Source organism: Microtus oregoni, unplaced genomic scaffold (genome assembly GCF_018167655.1).
Source record: "Microtus oregoni isolate MIOR12 unplaced genomic scaffold, Mior012 000001F_ref0000356, whole genome shotgun sequence".
Lineage (NCBI taxonomy): Eukaryota > Metazoa > Chordata > Mammalia > Rodentia > Cricetidae > Microtus > Microtus oregoni.
In genome coordinates, this window is record NW_024543060.1 from 4143599 (window position 1) to 4161013 (window position 17415).

Here is a 17415-nt window from a genome sequence, read left to right on the forward strand (position 1 = left end):
AAGGCTTGGGGCTACCCTGGGATCCCGAACACTCAGTGTGATGGCCTGCCAGCTAATAAAGACTTTCTATTGGCTTAAAGCCATGTCTGAGTGGTCTTCTCTGGAGGATATCCCATAACATTTCCTCAGGCCATCTTTATTTGAAATGGGCTCTCTCGTGGCTTGGAGCTCCCCAGGTGAGCTAGGCTAGCTGGCCAGTGAGTGCTTCCTGTCTCCCCCGCCCCCTCAGCACTGCCAGAATTGTCAGCAGCACACCTTGCTAGTTTCTTATGTGGGCTCTGAGGACGCTGAGCTTGGATCCTCACACTTTTGAGGCAAATACTTTTCCAAAAAGCTGTCACCCCAGGTCTCATAAGAAAAAAAATACTACTAACCCCATTTTTCAGATCAGGCAACCCTGACCAACCTGCCCGACATTCTACAATTTGCCAGGGCAGCAGGAGTGACAAGCTAGGTCTGACGACAGGCAGTCGGCCTCCAGGCTGTGTATTCTACCTCCTATGGGATGTCATCTTGGGAAGAGTGTCTGCCTGTGATTTGTTTCCTGAACTAAAGGAAGAGTGGACCCAAAGAGTAAGGCAAGGATCCAGGTACCAGATCCCAGCTGGGTCTGCAGGGCTTGTTGCCACTTGCTTGGGCAGTAGAGGGCAGCAGAGATTGTGGGGCAAGAGTGAGTTCCCCACTCGAGCATCTGGCCTAACAACTTAAGAACAAGGTCAGGTCAGTCATGCAAAGACTCCTCTGTGGCAGAAAGAGTTGGGAACCATCCTTGGAATTCTAGGAGAAAGCAGAACCGAGACATTAGAAGCCCCAAAAGGAACTGGGGTGCTCAGGAACAGCACCTCAGAACAGCAGGGCCCTCCCTACTCCTAGTTTCCAGATGGCCACCCAAGATGCTTGGGCTATGCCCACACAGTCCATGGGTTTCATGCCTTCCAAGAGTCCGAAGTCTGGCTGTATCTTGCCCTAAGTCCACACTTGTTAATTTCTAAACACTTGGGCAGGACTAGCATCTAATTCTCAGAAAATGTACTTTCAAACTAAAATTAGGCAATACATTGTCCAAACTGCTGACAATATGAAGCATCTTAAATATAGACATTGTTAATCCACAGACATCAAAATTGTTCTATTGCCTCAACTCGTCTGAAATGATTGCTTGGGACCAGAGGGGTGGGAGTGGAATACAGCAGAGAGAACTATCAGAATAAGAGGGGCAGGAAGAAAAAAGTCTCAAAGGAAAGATCCTTTGCATGGTTAAAAATGAACCACTGAAAAATAAATAAATAACTGACCTGGAACGGCTCGATTTGATATTTAACTCAGGCTTTGTTAAATAAGCAGAAAGTAGACTTTGTAGGTTTGTGATTCTTTCTTGAAGAAATGTGATTTCTTATTTCCCCAGAGAGACGCTTCAAGAATGCCAGCAGGCTTCTCTGGTATCAAATGTTTCCCTGTTATTGTGAGTAAATTATATTTGGATCAAAATCAGATGGATTAAACTTAAAATACCCATGAGATTTTCAAAACTACAAGGAAATATGTCATGTGGCCCCAAACAGCACTGCCATGTAACAGCCCTCTGGCGATGTCTGCACACTGGGACATCAGCAGGGAATCCAAGTGCACCTGAGTTTCCCACTTTCCTGAATACAAAGTAACTCTGCAAGTCTAGGCTGTTGCTGTGGTTACTAAGATAAAAGTCTGCAATCTTTGGTGTCTTTAAAAATCTCCAAAATATGGCCCTTCTGACATTCAGGTAGAGAAAGGCAGTAAGGGATGGGGTAGGGGAGGGGGCGGAGGAGTGATCTCTTAAATTTTCAGGGAGAAACCCGATTTTCATTTTTATCTCCAAAGCCTCCCTGGAATTGAAATAATAGCCAGGAAGGAGGGAACTGTAATGAAACACACACCGTCACTCATGTTGGGTCAAGGTCACTAGGAGACTGGCTTGGCAACCTCTCTGGATGCAATGCATCTCCCTCGGTGAGGCGAGGCAGGGAAGGCAGTGAGAAGCAGACAGCAGTTAGTTGCCTTCACAGAACCAGGTAGCAGCATGGTGGCGAGCTGTCCTCCAACAGTCCTTAGGTGAATCGGCACACCCGAGAGGAGCCAGGCCCTGTGCTGAGCTCTGTCCTAACTCATCTCCAGAAACACCCACAGGAAGCTGTTGCCACCACCCCCATTCATCCAAGGTCACCAAGCTAATGAGGCAGTGAAGGCCAAGTTCCTGTTTGTTCACTAAACCAACAGCCCCTCACTGGAAAACCCACTTCCAGGGCTAGGGAAAGAGTCTGGTCAGTAGAATGCTTGCCTCACAAACATGAGGACCTGAGTTCAATCCCCAAAATCCACATTTTTTTTATAAAGGCCAACCATGATGACGTGCTTATAACCATAATCCCAGTACTAGAGAGATGGAGACTAGAGATGGTTGGGTCCCTGGGCTGGATGGCCAGCTAGTCTAGTCTGTTTGGCAATCCCCAGAAGAGTAAGAGACCCTGTCTCAAACAAAAAGCAACGGCACAGGAGGTCATCTTCTGGCATCCAAATACATGTGCACATACGTATACACACCTGCACACATGCACCCGTGCACACATACTACAAAGGGAGTCCACTTCTGAGCTCCACTTCTGAGCTCCGTCTATATGGACCAACCATGACGTGTGGTCATAACAAGCCCTGCAGAGCAGTAACAAGCAGGCACTGCTTCCCAGCATCACGCGCTGCATCTGCAGCGGAAATGAGTTGCATCAAGGGAGGAAAGTGGTGCCCTGGGGAGAAGCCTACAAACAGCACTCAAGGAGCCAGCAAACGCAATAAATCCAGGGGCTCATCTTGCCGTGTGATCTCCGTGGCAGTTACTCGGGTGCTGATAAGCCTGCAAAGGTTCTGTGCAGAACTTGTTAAATCATAAAATCATTTCTTGATTCTCAGTCATAAAACAATGTCTATTTTATGTTAACACAACCTTGGGGAGACTGCAGATAACTGTGGATCTTTTAAAAGATGCTTTCTGCAGGCTTCCTGGGGACAATTTCCTGCACCCACCACTATGTCTCCATATTTGCAGAAAGACATCCCTCCCCTAAATAGTAAACACAAAGAGTAACACAGAGGGCAAGAGCTCTGAGCTCTTATAAATAACAGTTTGGAAAGCCAGCCATTGGACACACACAAGCAGTTAGAGTCAAACATCTAAAAACGGATGAATTGCGCTTCCTGGGAAGCTGGGAACAGAGGCCCCTGTTTGTGGTGACTCATTAGTACTGATATCTATTGGCCTGTGCACACAAAATAGGATTTATCGAACAAACAATTTCCAAGCACAGAGTGGAGGCGCAGTCGCTTTTACTTTTGTTTAACTAATAGGTACTGTGTAATGTGACAAGGAGGAGGTGCGAGAGCTCAAACAAATGGGGTCTCACCAGATGCAGACTAAAGATGCACGTCTATATGTGCAAGAGGAGAGATAACAACAGAGACCATATCAAACAGCAGGGCTGTAGGGAAAATGGGCAGTGAAGAAAATAAGAGGCGACTCCGACTGGGCTCACTGAAGGAAGAGACTGGAGTGGCTCACTGAAGGAAGAGACTGGAGTGAAAGGAGAAGCCCAGATGAGGAGAGGGCGGCAGGTGTGGAGAACAGACCAGCAAGCTGCAATGGCATGTGTGCGCAGATGCCAGATGTAGTATCTCTGCCAATTAGCATCCAATAAGAAGGAACTGCAATGGTCCATATCCCCGTGACTGAAGCATCTTCGCTCATTCCCTGACTTCCCAATCTTCAGACAAAGCTAAAGGAACTAACATTCCCTTAGGTGGGATGAGAGGAGGGGATGTGCGTGGGTAGACAAGATACAATAAATACTATTTAACAAATTCATACCTAGAGAACTCGGGGCCACTGGACCCTTTCCAGTCACCAGAGTCATATGACTTTTCAGTCTGCCAACACTCTGAAGGACAGCAATGCAGACAGTGAGCTGGGCACCAGTAACTTGTCTAGGGTGATAGTCAGGTACAGTGTTAGTATGAGTTCTGAACCACCCATCATGCAGTGCAAATACAGAGTGGAAGGGGCTTCGGACGGCAGCTGCACCTCCATTCATCTCCCTGCTACACTCGAGTACAGCCTGCCAAGGACTGGGGTTCTAAGTCTTAGTGAGGCAATACACTCATAAGGAATAAACCAGATGACATCAAGTGAGCAAATACCCGACAGCTAAGACAGGGGAGGCATCAGAAGAACAAGGGTTCTAAAACCGTAAAGGTCTTCAAAAGGCCTTTGCTGCAGAAGTCCTAATGATAGAAACCTAGGCTCAGGCTTTTAGAGTCCAGTGGTCTCACTCGCAGTTACTCAGTTCTTTCGTTGGACGTCAGGCACAGACAATAAAAATAAACAAATAAGCACAGTCATATTTCAACACGACTTGCTTTATGAAAAGCTGGTAGAAGACGCATTTGGGAAACACTCCCAGGAGGGCAGCAGAAGAGAATGGCTGTAATCAGTACTGCAAAAACCTGGAGTCACTGTGTGCCTAGTGGCACCTTTAGAGATGATCTGACCTCTTGGCTCCTAAGACTGGGGAAATATATAGTATTAAAAGTTCCATCATTGTAAGAAGGCAAGAAAAAATAATAAAGAACACACAGATAGAAACTGTACTTCCAGATGACATGGAATCTGTATAGGAAATTCCAAGAAGTTTATAAAAATATCTTTTTAATCCTAGAGCCAATAGAGCAAGGCTGAAGGCCCAACATCCCCAAACTCAGCATTCAGAAACTCATGTGTAGTATATATGAACATGAACACATGAAGACCCAAATTAAAGACTCATTAGCATTTACAAACACTTCAAAGAACATGCAAAAGTTAAGTTTGAACTTAACAAACATGTTGAGTTTTTCTATGCACAGGAAATAACAAAAACTAAAAATTAAGCCACACTGAATCAATGTGGGACAAGCTATGGTGCTGGGCTGGAAGGTAAGTTATCAATTCTCTCCAAATGGATCTCCGGGTTTAACAAAATTCCTATCAAAATCCTAGTGCAGATTTTCTTAGGCATGGGCAAGATTATTCTAAATTTTATATAGCAAAGCATAGGCCTTATATGAAACCAAATAAAGTACAGTGGTAGGAGCCCTTCTACCCATATCACGGCCCTCTGTGATTACAGGGATGGAGACAGTCGACACTGGCAGAGACCCATAGATCCTCACAACTGTGGCCATGTGCTTAGTGGTGGTTGTTTATTTTTTTGAAACAGAATCTAACTATGGAACCCAGGCTGACCTCAACTCACTGTATAGCCCAGGCTGGCCTTGACTGCAATCCTCTTGCCTCCTGAATGCTAGGATTACAGGTGTAAGCCACCATGCCCAGAGGCTACATGATTTTTTTAAACAAATACAAAAACAGTCAACAGCGATGTATTCAACAAATACTGACATAGCGCTTGAACATCCATGGGTCGGATACAACTGTTAAGAAAGGCAGTGTCCTGCACCCAGCCAATCTCCTGACTGTGCTCCTAAAGACAGACCTGGAGCCTGAAATTCTTCTACCCTCACAGCTGTGCCAGGAGCGTGCCTTACATGACCCAGCTTCCCGTGCCGCAAGCTCAGCAGGTGATCTTTTGCTTCACTTGAGTATGTCCCATGACAGCTACCCAACCCTGCTATCTATCACCCACCAGGAAGGTTTAGAAACAAACTGTGGGCAGCGAGGGGAGATCTGCTGGCTATGGAGACATTCATATGGTCCTGAAACTGATCTTGCTATGTCTCTGCTCCATAAAATAGGGCATTGGGGCATTATTCTACCTGGAGCTGAACTGTTGTGTTTTACTTGGTGAGCCCGATACTAACTTGCAATGGGCAGTGTTCAGTAGACCAAAGAATACCTGGTACCCTCGTTGGAATGATGTTTTTCTTAACTGTTAGCAAGGCATTTGACCCAAGCAATCTATCAAATAACTGTCAGTATTATTAATCAAAAGAAGAATAAGAAAAACTTACAAAAGCTAACGCAACACTGCCATTACTTTACTATGGTAATGTTAAAAATTCCTTTTATATGTGTTCTGGAGACACTCTGTTCCTCAGTGTTGTTCTTCATCTTCATAAATGTAGCATCAACAGGATGTCTCCAGCTTCACTCCCGTCAGCCTTTGCTATTGCATAGTGTGAATTAAATAAACTCCTTCAGGAAAGGTAGAAGATCAGAAACAAACCCACCGTGAAACTCCAGAGACCCAAACAAAGCTAACAGAAATATAAGGAACCAAGCCAGGCGTGGTAGTTCATGCCTATAATCCCAACACTGGAGAGGCTGAGGCAGGAGGATCACTGTGAGTTCAACACAAGCCTGAGTCACACAGTGAGTCTGAGGTCAGCCTAGGCAACAGAGTAAGACTCTGCCCCCCCCCCAAAATAAATAAATATAGAAAGGGGAGAGAAGAAAGTAAGACGTGATGAGGTCATATACAAGGCCCAAGTCTTCCTCATGCTGGCAACAACTTTGTCACCTTTAAAGGCAGGCCAACTTACAGAGAAGATTCCCCCTGACCCCAACACTGTCATAGATCTCACCAAGGGAGAAGAGAGTTAGCACAGAACATCGGATACATCAGTAGCTGGAATCCAAAAGTCTGGCTAAGCCAGCAGGATGCTGCCAGCAGGCTAAGGGTTCAGACGACGCAGGGACAAATATATCTCAGACTGAATGCCAAACAAAAGCAGAGAGTCTACCTTCTCCACACACAAAAAAAAAAAAAAAACACTGGAAGAAGGGCCAGTGAGAGAGATGGGGAAGCTAGACACACAGCCCCTCCCGTGAAAAAGAGAGCAGGCTCTGGAACTGAGTGTGGAGACACAGCAGCACCCACACATCCTGTTACAGCAAGCCCTGCACATCCTGAGGATGTTGGGAAATGGAAAAGCAGAGCATTCAAACGATGCTGTGTGGTCTTCGGGGGCCACACAAGGGTGAGAAGGTCTGGTACCATGAAGAAGCCAGGCATCAGGGGGAGAAGAGAAAGCAGAGGACAGGGAAGCATGACGCAGCCACACTCCCAGCCTCCTACCACCATTTAGACTGCAACATGACAAGGAGATGGAAATATGACTGCACCGCAAAATGACTGAGCTGCAGTATGACGACAACCCTGTGCTCACAGCGAATCCCACCGTGCTCAACCTCTAAAGCAGCCTGGAACAGCCTGTCCCACGAAGCCAATCCTGAGCTAATTCCCTGGGCTAGGGAGGGGAATGTGGCAGGCCAATAAACTGTCAAGTGTCACAGGGCAAATGGCACGGTCCACTCCTACCTGGCAGATTTCCAACCTAGCTGCAGAGAGTCTATCTAGCCAGTAATGCTTTCAGATGAGATGTACGATCCAGTACCATGGAGTCCAGCAACTCGACACCCTATCAGTCCTGATGTCTTCAGCTTTCTACATGACTCATTCTCACAGGCGTGAGTGTGCAAGCCCATAGCACGGATGCACAGGTGCAATTGCAGATGTGTGCATGTGTATGTGGGATTCAAAAAACAACATTAGGTATCTTCCTCTAATCAGTCCCTTCTCATTTGGGGAAACAAAGTTTATCGCTAAATGTGGGGTTCACTGGCTAGACTAGATGGCCAGCTAGCCCTCAGGATCCTCCCGTCTGTACTTCCCAAGTTCTGGGATTGTGTGTGCAATGGCACATCCAGCTTCTTACGTGGGTGCTGGGGATCTGAAGTCATGCCTTAATGCTTGGGTCGCAAGCACCTGACCCACTGAACCACATCCCCAGCCTTCACTGTCGCATTTCCTAACTACCTGCTAGCCACCTTGAAATAGCTCATGTCTGCCGTTATTTTGTCTCACACTCTTTCTGGTGGCCCTGCCCACACAGCATGCTATTCAACAAATAACCGTTGTCCTGCAGTGTCCCAGGACCAAGGGGTAAGACCCCCTTGCCCTTGAGCAGTTCGCTGTCTGGTGCTGTGCTCACACGCAGGGCTACAGTGAGTCTCTGCCCCAGAAGGAACTTGGGAGGGAAACTGCTAGAGGAGCATCTTCAGGAAGATTTACAGTGTCCCTCCCCACCTGCACCGCACACTGACAGCCCAAGGTCACCTCCTGCACAATTCAGCATTTCAACCATCATCAGAGCGACCACAGTTTTAGTTAGCTCAGGGTGGCAGGACCAAACAGGGGCTCTCCATGGGAAAGGGACCCATTACCAACTGGAAGCCCCTGGGACCCATAGAGATGCAAGAACAGAAAGTACCTCAGCAAAGAGGTCTCTCCACTCTGCAGTTGCTGAAGCTTGGAATCCATTCACTCCCCTAAACCTGTGCCTAGCCTACTTCACCAATCCAGGTTCCCAGGGGTCGCTAGAGGGGTCCTCGCTCTCCCTTCTCCAATCATTTCCCCTTGTCCCGTCCCAAATAGAGATCCAGGTGCAGGCCCACTTGGTAGTGCTGAGCTCATCCCCGACACACATAGCCCCACTGTAGGTGGGGTTCAGAGATGGGGGACCTACCCTTCATCCTAGCAAAAGTAAAGCTTATCATGGCGAGGTGTAAAGAAATTGGCTCAGATTCATTACCAGTTTAGGGGCAAAAATTTAGAGCGCATGCCACAGACAAAGGGTTGGCTGCATTGGCAACCCTGCATCCCAGTGCTCACACGATGGACAAACGGAAAGGCCACATTTTCTGTATTTGTTTTCAGACATTAATTGTTCTCTGCCCAGCAGCCATAAGCCATAACTGAATGTTTGGCGTGGGCATCCTCCTTTGTAATGCACTATAGATCTGATCCGCGAGCACAGGACTCCCTCCAGGAGAGACACCCGGCTTCTCTCCCCGGGAGCTCATTACCGCATAGAGAGAAAACGCACAGATTTGGTAACTGGGCAGCAGAACATCTAAGAAGCAATGGGAAAGCCGCCGGAGCCTAGCCGATGGGAAGGAGTCTGAAGTAGCTCAGGGGAGTCGCCCAGTGGAGTTGAAAGCCGCCACTTAGGCCCTAGGGAGGAGGGACTGGTTTACAGGACAAACAGAATTCAAGCTAGGCAAATTTTGAAGAAAGAGTAAAATAAGGAATAGAGGGAAAACTACAACACTTTACCTATGCAAGCATTTAATGAAGAAATAAATCAAAAGATCAGAGTAGTAAATCCGCAAGGATACGATCACGTGGGCGACCGCAGAGGCGGAACACAGAATCCTGTCAGGCAGAAGATGGGCTCCATGGGGGCCTGGTGGGAAAAGAGGCTGGGGAGGGAGGTAAAGATCGGAAGGTGGGAGGTGGGAAATGCCTTTCCCCAGCGGGGGCGGCAGGGAAACAGAAGGTTCTGGAGGAAAGCATAAAACAATCTAAGAGCTCTGGGCAGGATGCGAGAAGAAAAATAACAGTTCTGCGTCCTACAATTTAGAAATTAATCACACACTAGGGAATTTTTTTTCTAAAAGGAGAACAGCTTCCTATCGTTTTCTTTTTTAAAAAAATCTATGTACACCCGTCACATAAAAGAAACACATAATGCCTTCTACACCACAGTGGAAGGAATCCGTCCCCAAAGGTCCTTCCTTTGTATAAATCATGCCACCACAATCGACGCTTCAATAAAAATGAATATTTATGAAATGTAAAATGACTTGGATTAACTTATTCCAATTTCACCCTCTAAATTTAGATTTTTTTAAATCATGCCAAAATGTAGATTTTGATTACAAAAGCAAGTTGAGGGGGAAATATATATATATATACTTGACAAGAAAAAGGGAGCAATTTTTTTTAAGTTGAAGTATGACAAAGGATGACAGAAAGGTGGCTGATTGAGCTAAAAACAGCCAAGACTATCTTCAAAGTAGCTGTTTAATTCAACAACAAAGCCACATTAGACAAAGCAAGTTGTTTAAAACAACACAAAGTGTAAAGCCTAAATATCTCAACCACCCTCATCTCACGGCACGGTCCAAACCCAGCCTTTCCTTTTTTGGCTAGCCTTTCCAGGCTTCCTTGGGCATATGGATTGTTAGCGTGCTCCCTGTCCACACAGAAGTCAGCACGCTGATCTGGTCTGGCCTTTGCAGCTACTGTGTCTTGGCAATCTCTCTGTTCCTAGAGAAGCCCCATCTTTTATGCCTGCGTGCTGTATCCTTGAGGCTGAACTATCGCTCGTTGATGGGCACCTGCAATGCTTCCAATCTCTGTCTACGCAGATGAAGCTCCAGTGAACAGCCTGGTACAGGCCTCATTTGGCGTGTGTGTGAGCAAATCTGGAAGGCAAATTCCCAGAAATTGAATTCCTGAGATCGAAGGTAAATGTGCATTTAAATTTTTGGTAGATGCAGCCAAGTTGCCTTCCATAAGAGTGGAGCCGGCTGACAGCCACTAACAACACATAAGAGTGCATGCCTCTCTCTCTCTCTCTCTCTCTCTCTCTCTCTCTCTTTCTCTCTCTCTCTCTCCCCCAGCAGAATGGATCATTGTTTCTGGAGTTTTGCCAATCTGAAAATGAAAACCGGTATTTGCATTTTCCTCACTGAGTGAACTTGAGCGTCGTTTTCTGTGTTTAAGAACCAACTGTACTTCCTTGGGGGTAAATTGTTCAAAACCTCTGCCTGATTTGTAATCACTGCTGACATTTTTCTTACAAGCTTCTAGAAGCTTCTGCTCTATTGCGGAAACTAGTCCTTGCCTTTTAGTACATGTTGCTGTACCCTAAGCTGTCTTCTGACTTTGCTTCTGTGATTTTTGTCACACAAGATTTTTTTATTGTTTACTTATTCTTTTTATTTATTATTTACGTACTTAATGTGTGTGGGTGTTTTGTTTGCATGTGAGTCTGAGTACCGTGTGCAAGCAGTACCCCCAAAGGCCAGAAGAGAGTGTGGGATCCCTTGGAACTGGAGTTACAGATGGTTGTGAGTCACCCTGTAGATGCTGGGAACTGAGCCCAGGTCTCTGGAAGAGCAGCAAGCACTCTTAACCCCTGAGCCATCTCTCTGGCCCCACACAGACTTTTAATGTGATCTAACTATCAGTTTCCTGATTTTCTAGCTGTGGATACAAAGGCCTTCCTCACACAGTTATAAATAAATTCTCCTTTTCTCATACTTATTATTTCATTGTTTTGCTCTTAGCTAAAAAAAAAGCAAGGTTGGTGTTAGATATCAGTAACCCCAGCACTCAGCAGTCTGCAGCAGGAAGATTGCTGAGAGTTCACAGCCAACTTGGGTTACATAGTAAATTCAAGACCAACCTGAGATGAACATTAAAACTGTATCAAAACATGCATGCATACATACATGGGAAAAGAGTGGTTATATCAGAAACTCTAGAATACAGTGCATATACTAGGCCCACTGTATGACCTTGGATAAGTTATCTGACCTCCTGAGCCTGTTTCCACATCCATAATGAGGATAATGATGGTTAATGTATCACCACATTATTGACAAAATTAAATGTATTAATTTAGTTTCCCAAGGTGCCTGGTATGTGATACACCAGCTATTACCATCACATCTGCTTGGGATTTAACTGTTTTTAAAGGTGTGGTGACCAAAAATAGCACCAGTACACCCCACTAGTCTCTCTACCTGTCCCTACACCAGTTTCTTCACCGACCTGAGAAGTCAGTTTCACCATACCATCATCTTCCCATACACATCTAAGAGCTTCTGATTTTTCCTCCTCCATGTGCACGTCTCTAATCAATTGCCATCAGTCTGGCGCACTGCCACATAAACAACAACCGGCTACCCAGGCCAGTCTGCTCATGTTCCCATCCATTCAAGGTGGCCCAGAGAAACGAAACATTAAAAAGGCTTGAAGGTTCGAGCCTTACCTTCTTGCAAACTGTAAATCTACTGCTAAGCTGCAGCCGATAAAAGGGTACGACAGTCTTGCCACATACAAAGGAAGAAGGACTGAAGTTAAGATGGCAGGGTTAGCTCCAAAAGCACTGGATGGAGGTTCATACCTGGGACAAGATAACGCAACCCTATACAGGTAGACCTTGTCATCTAAAGCGGGGCACACTGGCGACAGAGCTTCTGAGACAATTGGATACAGTTAACAACTGGCTTGGATAGATGATATAGAGACATGAGAAGGGCTCAAGACGCAATGTAGAAGAATGTAACTTTCGAACTAGGGATATGAAGTCCATAGCTTTCAAAGACATGGACACCAAAACTCACTATATGGAGTACTGCACACCGTTGCTGGAACCGAAGGCAAACCGAAGCAAATTCTTTAGCCTCCCTTGCTTTCAGTGACTTCCTTTGGACCCCTCCCCACCAGAGACCCTCTTGCCTACCATGTGGGTGGGAGGTATGACCCAAGATGGCTGCCCATGCTCCCCTTTCCACTTGGCTTTAGAAATCACTAATTTTGGAGACTGTGCATCTGGGTAACATATTAGAAGTCTGTTTCTATCTTTGCTGCAGATAACCCCGGCGCTGTGCAGGCTGTGATGGACGCTGTGTGGATGGCTTCAAAGGCAACTCAGCCTCACATCCTCCATGTTGTATCCAACCATCTTTCTACTTTGTGTGGGCACTTAAGAACTGTTTCTCTGAACGGAGGAGCACAAAGTTAACGGCTTAGCAAAATCTCCTAGCCTCTCCCCTCCCCCTTCAAGTCTGAAGAGATCAAGATAAGACATTTTCACTGTCTACTGGAGCGTCCAGTGGCCTTGTGATTACTGGCCACCAGCTTTCTGACAACCCACTCCAGACTGCTAGAGCGATGCCTAGAGGCCTACAGTGATCTGTTACTTCCTAACCTAAAGCCCTCTCCCAGACCCTCTCTGCCTGAAGATAAAAGGGCCCTGAAAAACCTGTGCTGGGTTAAGCCGGTTTACTGTTAGGGTCATTGGAGAAATCCCTTAAAAGACTGTCATCCCTGTATGCAATCAGCAAAGACGTTTATTATTCCATCATGCTGGGGCCTGTCAGCCATACAAAGGCAAGATGGCGGAGACCCTGAGATGAGGTGAGCTCAAGCACAGTCAAGGGGAGGTTCTAGGGCAGTTAGGTCCCTTTAAATATGATTAGCTCAAGCAAGTGGCAATCATATTAGTGTGTTCTAATGGGCTAGAGCTAGTCAGGGGCTGATTAGGCCTCTAGTTTTCCATTTGGGGGCAGGCCTGGACAAGTCCCAGACTTTGTCCTTATTTGGTTTTCTTCTTGAGCTGTTTATGGCTTGGGCCACCAGATCCCCTCCTTGCTGTTGAGGGTGCTGGAGACTGATTGTCCTTTGATCGTGGCTCTTCCTCAGAAACTGCTTATTCAGTCTCAGGAAACTGAAATTGAGGCCTGGTCTCTGAGAGAAGATCGAGCAGACTGTTATAGCATCTGCTTGGTTCTCTCAATTCCCCTGCCTCCTTGAGTAGTATATCATCTCAAATCCTTGAGATAGGTTTGATTTACAGGCTTATATTGTTGTCTTTCCAATTCTCTATCATGTAGCCTCTTTCTAAGCAGGGCTATGGAGTCCCTGATAATCCCAGAATGGCTAACATAGAGGCACAGGCCTCTTTTATTCTGGAGTGCTATGTTTTTTAAAATTTCAAAAAAGTTCTTTATTGGCATAAAAATGAAAGTGTAAATAAATTGGCACCAAATATCCCAAACATGGAGGTCAAAAACCTATTTTTTAGCCCTCTTTGCTGTTTTTCCCCCTTCTGCCCACTTTCCTGGGTTTTGGGGGAGCTCGCTGACAACAGTCACAAATCCAGCGCTACCTGATGGAATAGCACCAAGGCCCACACAAAAAGTATGATAACCTCTATTTCAACTAGAGAGGAGAGCAATGTTTTTTAAATGTGAAGCAGATTATTTTTGGTAGGGCAGCAACTGTGAATCTATTGCCGTTCTCAAGGCCCTACAGTTCTGATTCTGTGATGACAAGGTGGAAGTTCTGATTCCTATGGTTCCAGCTAAGTTGACATCTAGGAGGGTGAATAGGTATCCACAGTTAGCTGTGTTGACTTCATTTTTCCCCATCCTGACTTTTCTAATGGGTAAAAGATTGTATTATCAGGGTAGTAGACTCTTCTGGGGACTAACTGGACGAGGATATAAGAGTCTTTGGTTTGGTCTAAAACCTGAACATTAACATAGGGTGTCAAGCCAGAGGCACATGCCCATCAGATGTCATCCGGTGGGATCAGGAAGCTGGCTCCCACTGGATTCTGAGTGAGATTATAGAGGTGGGCATAGCCATGTGGGGGTTGTTCCAAATAGAGACTATTTCCCGTTATTTTCCCATTATTAACAGCAGAGTGAACCTCCCCTTATCCAGTTGTTGTCATCTGCAAGTGTGTTTGGTCCAGGGGCTGATATTGGGATTTTAGCATCATCACCTTAATGGTTCCCAGACAGGAATCACTATTTAGTTAAGGCTTCAGTGATGTAAAAGCCAACAGCAATTAGCAGAAGCAGAAGGGCCAAAAGCCCTGTGGTGGCTGAGAATTCCTTATCTAGAAGGAACTTGGAAATGAGAATGGGGACCAGTTAGTATTCTATCTTAGGTTCCCTAAGATAAGAAATTCCCTTTTGATCTAACATTGGGGGGGGGGGGGGGGCGGGGGGGAGACCAAGGAGCCATGTGCTGCTCGGTCTTCTCGTGTACCAGGCCACCTTCTGGTTTTGCTAGCTTACCAAATAAATCTACTTGTCTCCACACACACTCTCTCAAATACTAGGGTGCCTTTCCAAGTGGGAAGTAAATGAACTTGGATTCTTCACCAGGGCCAGTAAGAACCTGCCAAGAATAAATACCCCCAAGAGTGGAGGCTAGAAGTACAATAGGGCTAACAAGGCTTATCAGGTAAAGGCGCTTACCAGGCAGCCCCACAATCTGAATTCAATTCAGGCTCCTAAGTGGCACAAGGAGAAAACCCGAGTCCCACACGTAATCGGCTGATCTTCCAAAGTGCACCTGGGGCTTAAGTGTGTGAGCACAAACACCTCCAGGAGGCCTCATTCATAGGACAAGCAGATCCTGCAAACCGAGGAGAAAGCCCAGCAAGCCCTCGAAATAACTAGAAACTGCTAAGGATTCTGGCAACCAGCTCGGGCCTAAAATTCCACTTCAAAACACAGGTCGCAACGTTAGGGCACCCTCCAGCACTTCCTGGGAACCGGCAATAGCCTGACTCTCCTGGCGGCCTAGGTGAGAAAGGAGTCTACGGAAGCTTTCAGGCTGCACTCTTCCTAGCTCCAATCAGGGAGCTGCAAGCCTGCAGCCCAGCTGAATCAGATGCCGACGCTAGATTCTTTAAGAGCGCCCTGTTTTGCCTGTTTTGTCTTAAGAGACTCAAACAAAGAGAAGCACTGAGACAGGAGACTGCCCTGCTGAGCACCCACCCGTCCCGGAGCGGGAGAAGTGGGGAGAGGGGGTGCGGTAAAGACAGCCGGAGGGGGATGTGGGAGGTGAAAGAGCTGCCCTCCGCGCACGCGCAGACCCCGACCTGGGACCCGCCCGAGGCCCCGCGGGGGCTTTTTCTCGGAGGGTGCAGTGCGCAGACTCGGCGCGCATGCTCAGCGCTCGACCCGTCTTACCTGACACGGGGATCGGCTCGGGGCGGCCGGGCAAGGCTTCTTGCGCGCTGATAACCCTCGAAGCTGAGTCGCCCATTCTCGGTACCGGCATGGGGCCAGAGAGTAGCTTGAGAGCCCTTCTGGCGGCAGAGAGCATGGGCGGCGTATCCGTCCCACCGGCCGACCTCCAGACCTGGCTGTCTCTGAGGGACAAAGTTTTCTGAGTACGAGAAGCGGCTAGGGCCAAAAATTATGCTGGCTGGACGCCACCGCGAGGTATTAGTTAAAGTTCCTGCCGTTTCACCACGTCCGCGGCCCGTGTTCCGGGTGCCCAGGAAGAGCTTAGCCAAGCAGGGTTTCCAGTGTGTTTCTCGTGCTCAGTCAACCACAAAGCAGAAAAGGGAAATCAGTGTGTGCATAAAATGGCAGAGAGCTAGAAGGCAGATTGTAAGAGGATGGATGGATAAACAGCTAGAAAATTTGTCTGTTTCTATTGGATCCATCTTGATAAGTCGAATTGATCCAAAGCACGATTCTCAACACCACAAAGGATTACGTACTCAATGTGAAATATATGTACGTAGATAGATATTTAATATTATATGAATTATATATTATAAATATATATATTTAATATATATATGAATGTATGTGTGCATAAATACATTCTTCAGCCCATAAAATAAAGGATGCAGGCACAAATACTTCGTTAATGCTTGGGTTTAATGATGCAGTTGGATCCGTCTTCTGAAATCAGAATATTCCTAGAACAAATCTCGCCTAGGTAACTAGGGCCAGATGAGTGACTTGAGAGGTCCGTCTATGAGATTTTGGTTTACACACTCCGCCAAAATGGGCGGACAGGCTCGTGTGAAGGAAGGAACAGGATTAGCACCCACAGGGATTTGAAGCTTTGAACCTAAGCTCTTCTGTGGGTTTAGTTACCACTTTGTGTTCATGTGGGGCTGTAATAGAAGGACAGGAGGATTAGCGTGCTGTATAGAATGTTGCCAACATAACAACGTTAAACAGATTAAGGTGTTTACCTTATATTGTAGAAGTCCCCTGGGCCAACTTGTATCCACAGTTTGCTTTTGATTTGTTTTTGCCATGAAATTATGCCAAGCGGGTTCTTTCTACAAGGCTTTGCCTGAAATCATCCCAAGGTGTCCGTCCCTTCCAGGCTTGAAGGGGGCCTAGTCACTAAAGACAAAATGGTCTGTCAAAGAAAATATGTTGTACTTCTATTTTGCTGCCTTTTGATACGTACTGACTTGCTTTTTTTCTGTTTTGTGGTTGATGGAACATGGAAACATACAAGAAATACTTCGTAGCCAGGCAGTGGTGGTGAACGCCTTTAATTCCAGCACTAGGGAGGCAGAGGCAGGCGGGCCGATCTCTGTGATGAGTTCGAGTTCGAGACCAGCCTGGCCTACAAGAGCCAATTCCAGGACAGGCTCCAAAACAACAGAGAAACCCTGCCTTGGAAAAACAAAGCAAAAAAAAAAAAAAAAAAAAACCCTTCATAACTAAATACTGTGAATGTGTAACGGAAGACTTTGTAATGTGGAGGGAAACTACTTATGTAATGCTAGGTGTACCAGAACCACAACCCATAAACATTTACTATGTAAGACTTATAAAAATACAAGCATTTCTACTTACCCACTTAGGGAAAATGAGAAGAAATAAATAGAAACAATGTTTAGAATTTTATTGTTCGGAGTAGTGAGATCCTACTAAAGTTTCTCTCTTGCTGTGTGGCCCTGGAAATCCAGCTGAGATCATCAGGCTTGGTGGCAGGCACCTTGACCTGCTGAGTCATCTCTCTGGCCCCAGTCTGAACA

At 46.3% G+C, this 17415-nt stretch overlaps 1 protein-coding gene across 1 annotated transcript in view; it reads right to left on the reverse strand.

The window, feature by feature from the left end:
- The window catches only part of Msra (methionine sulfoxide reductase A), a 317284-nt gene extending 301401 nt beyond the window's left edge, over positions 1-15883 (reverse strand). The window contains exon 1 of the mRNA XM_041673412.1: positions 15590-15883. Within this exon, the coding sequence (XP_041529346.1) occupies positions 15590-15725 (136 nt within the window). The 5' untranslated portion in view covers positions 15726-15883. The remainder of the gene's footprint in view (positions 1-15589) is intronic.
- Between the last annotated feature and the right edge of the window lie 1532 nt (positions 15884-17415).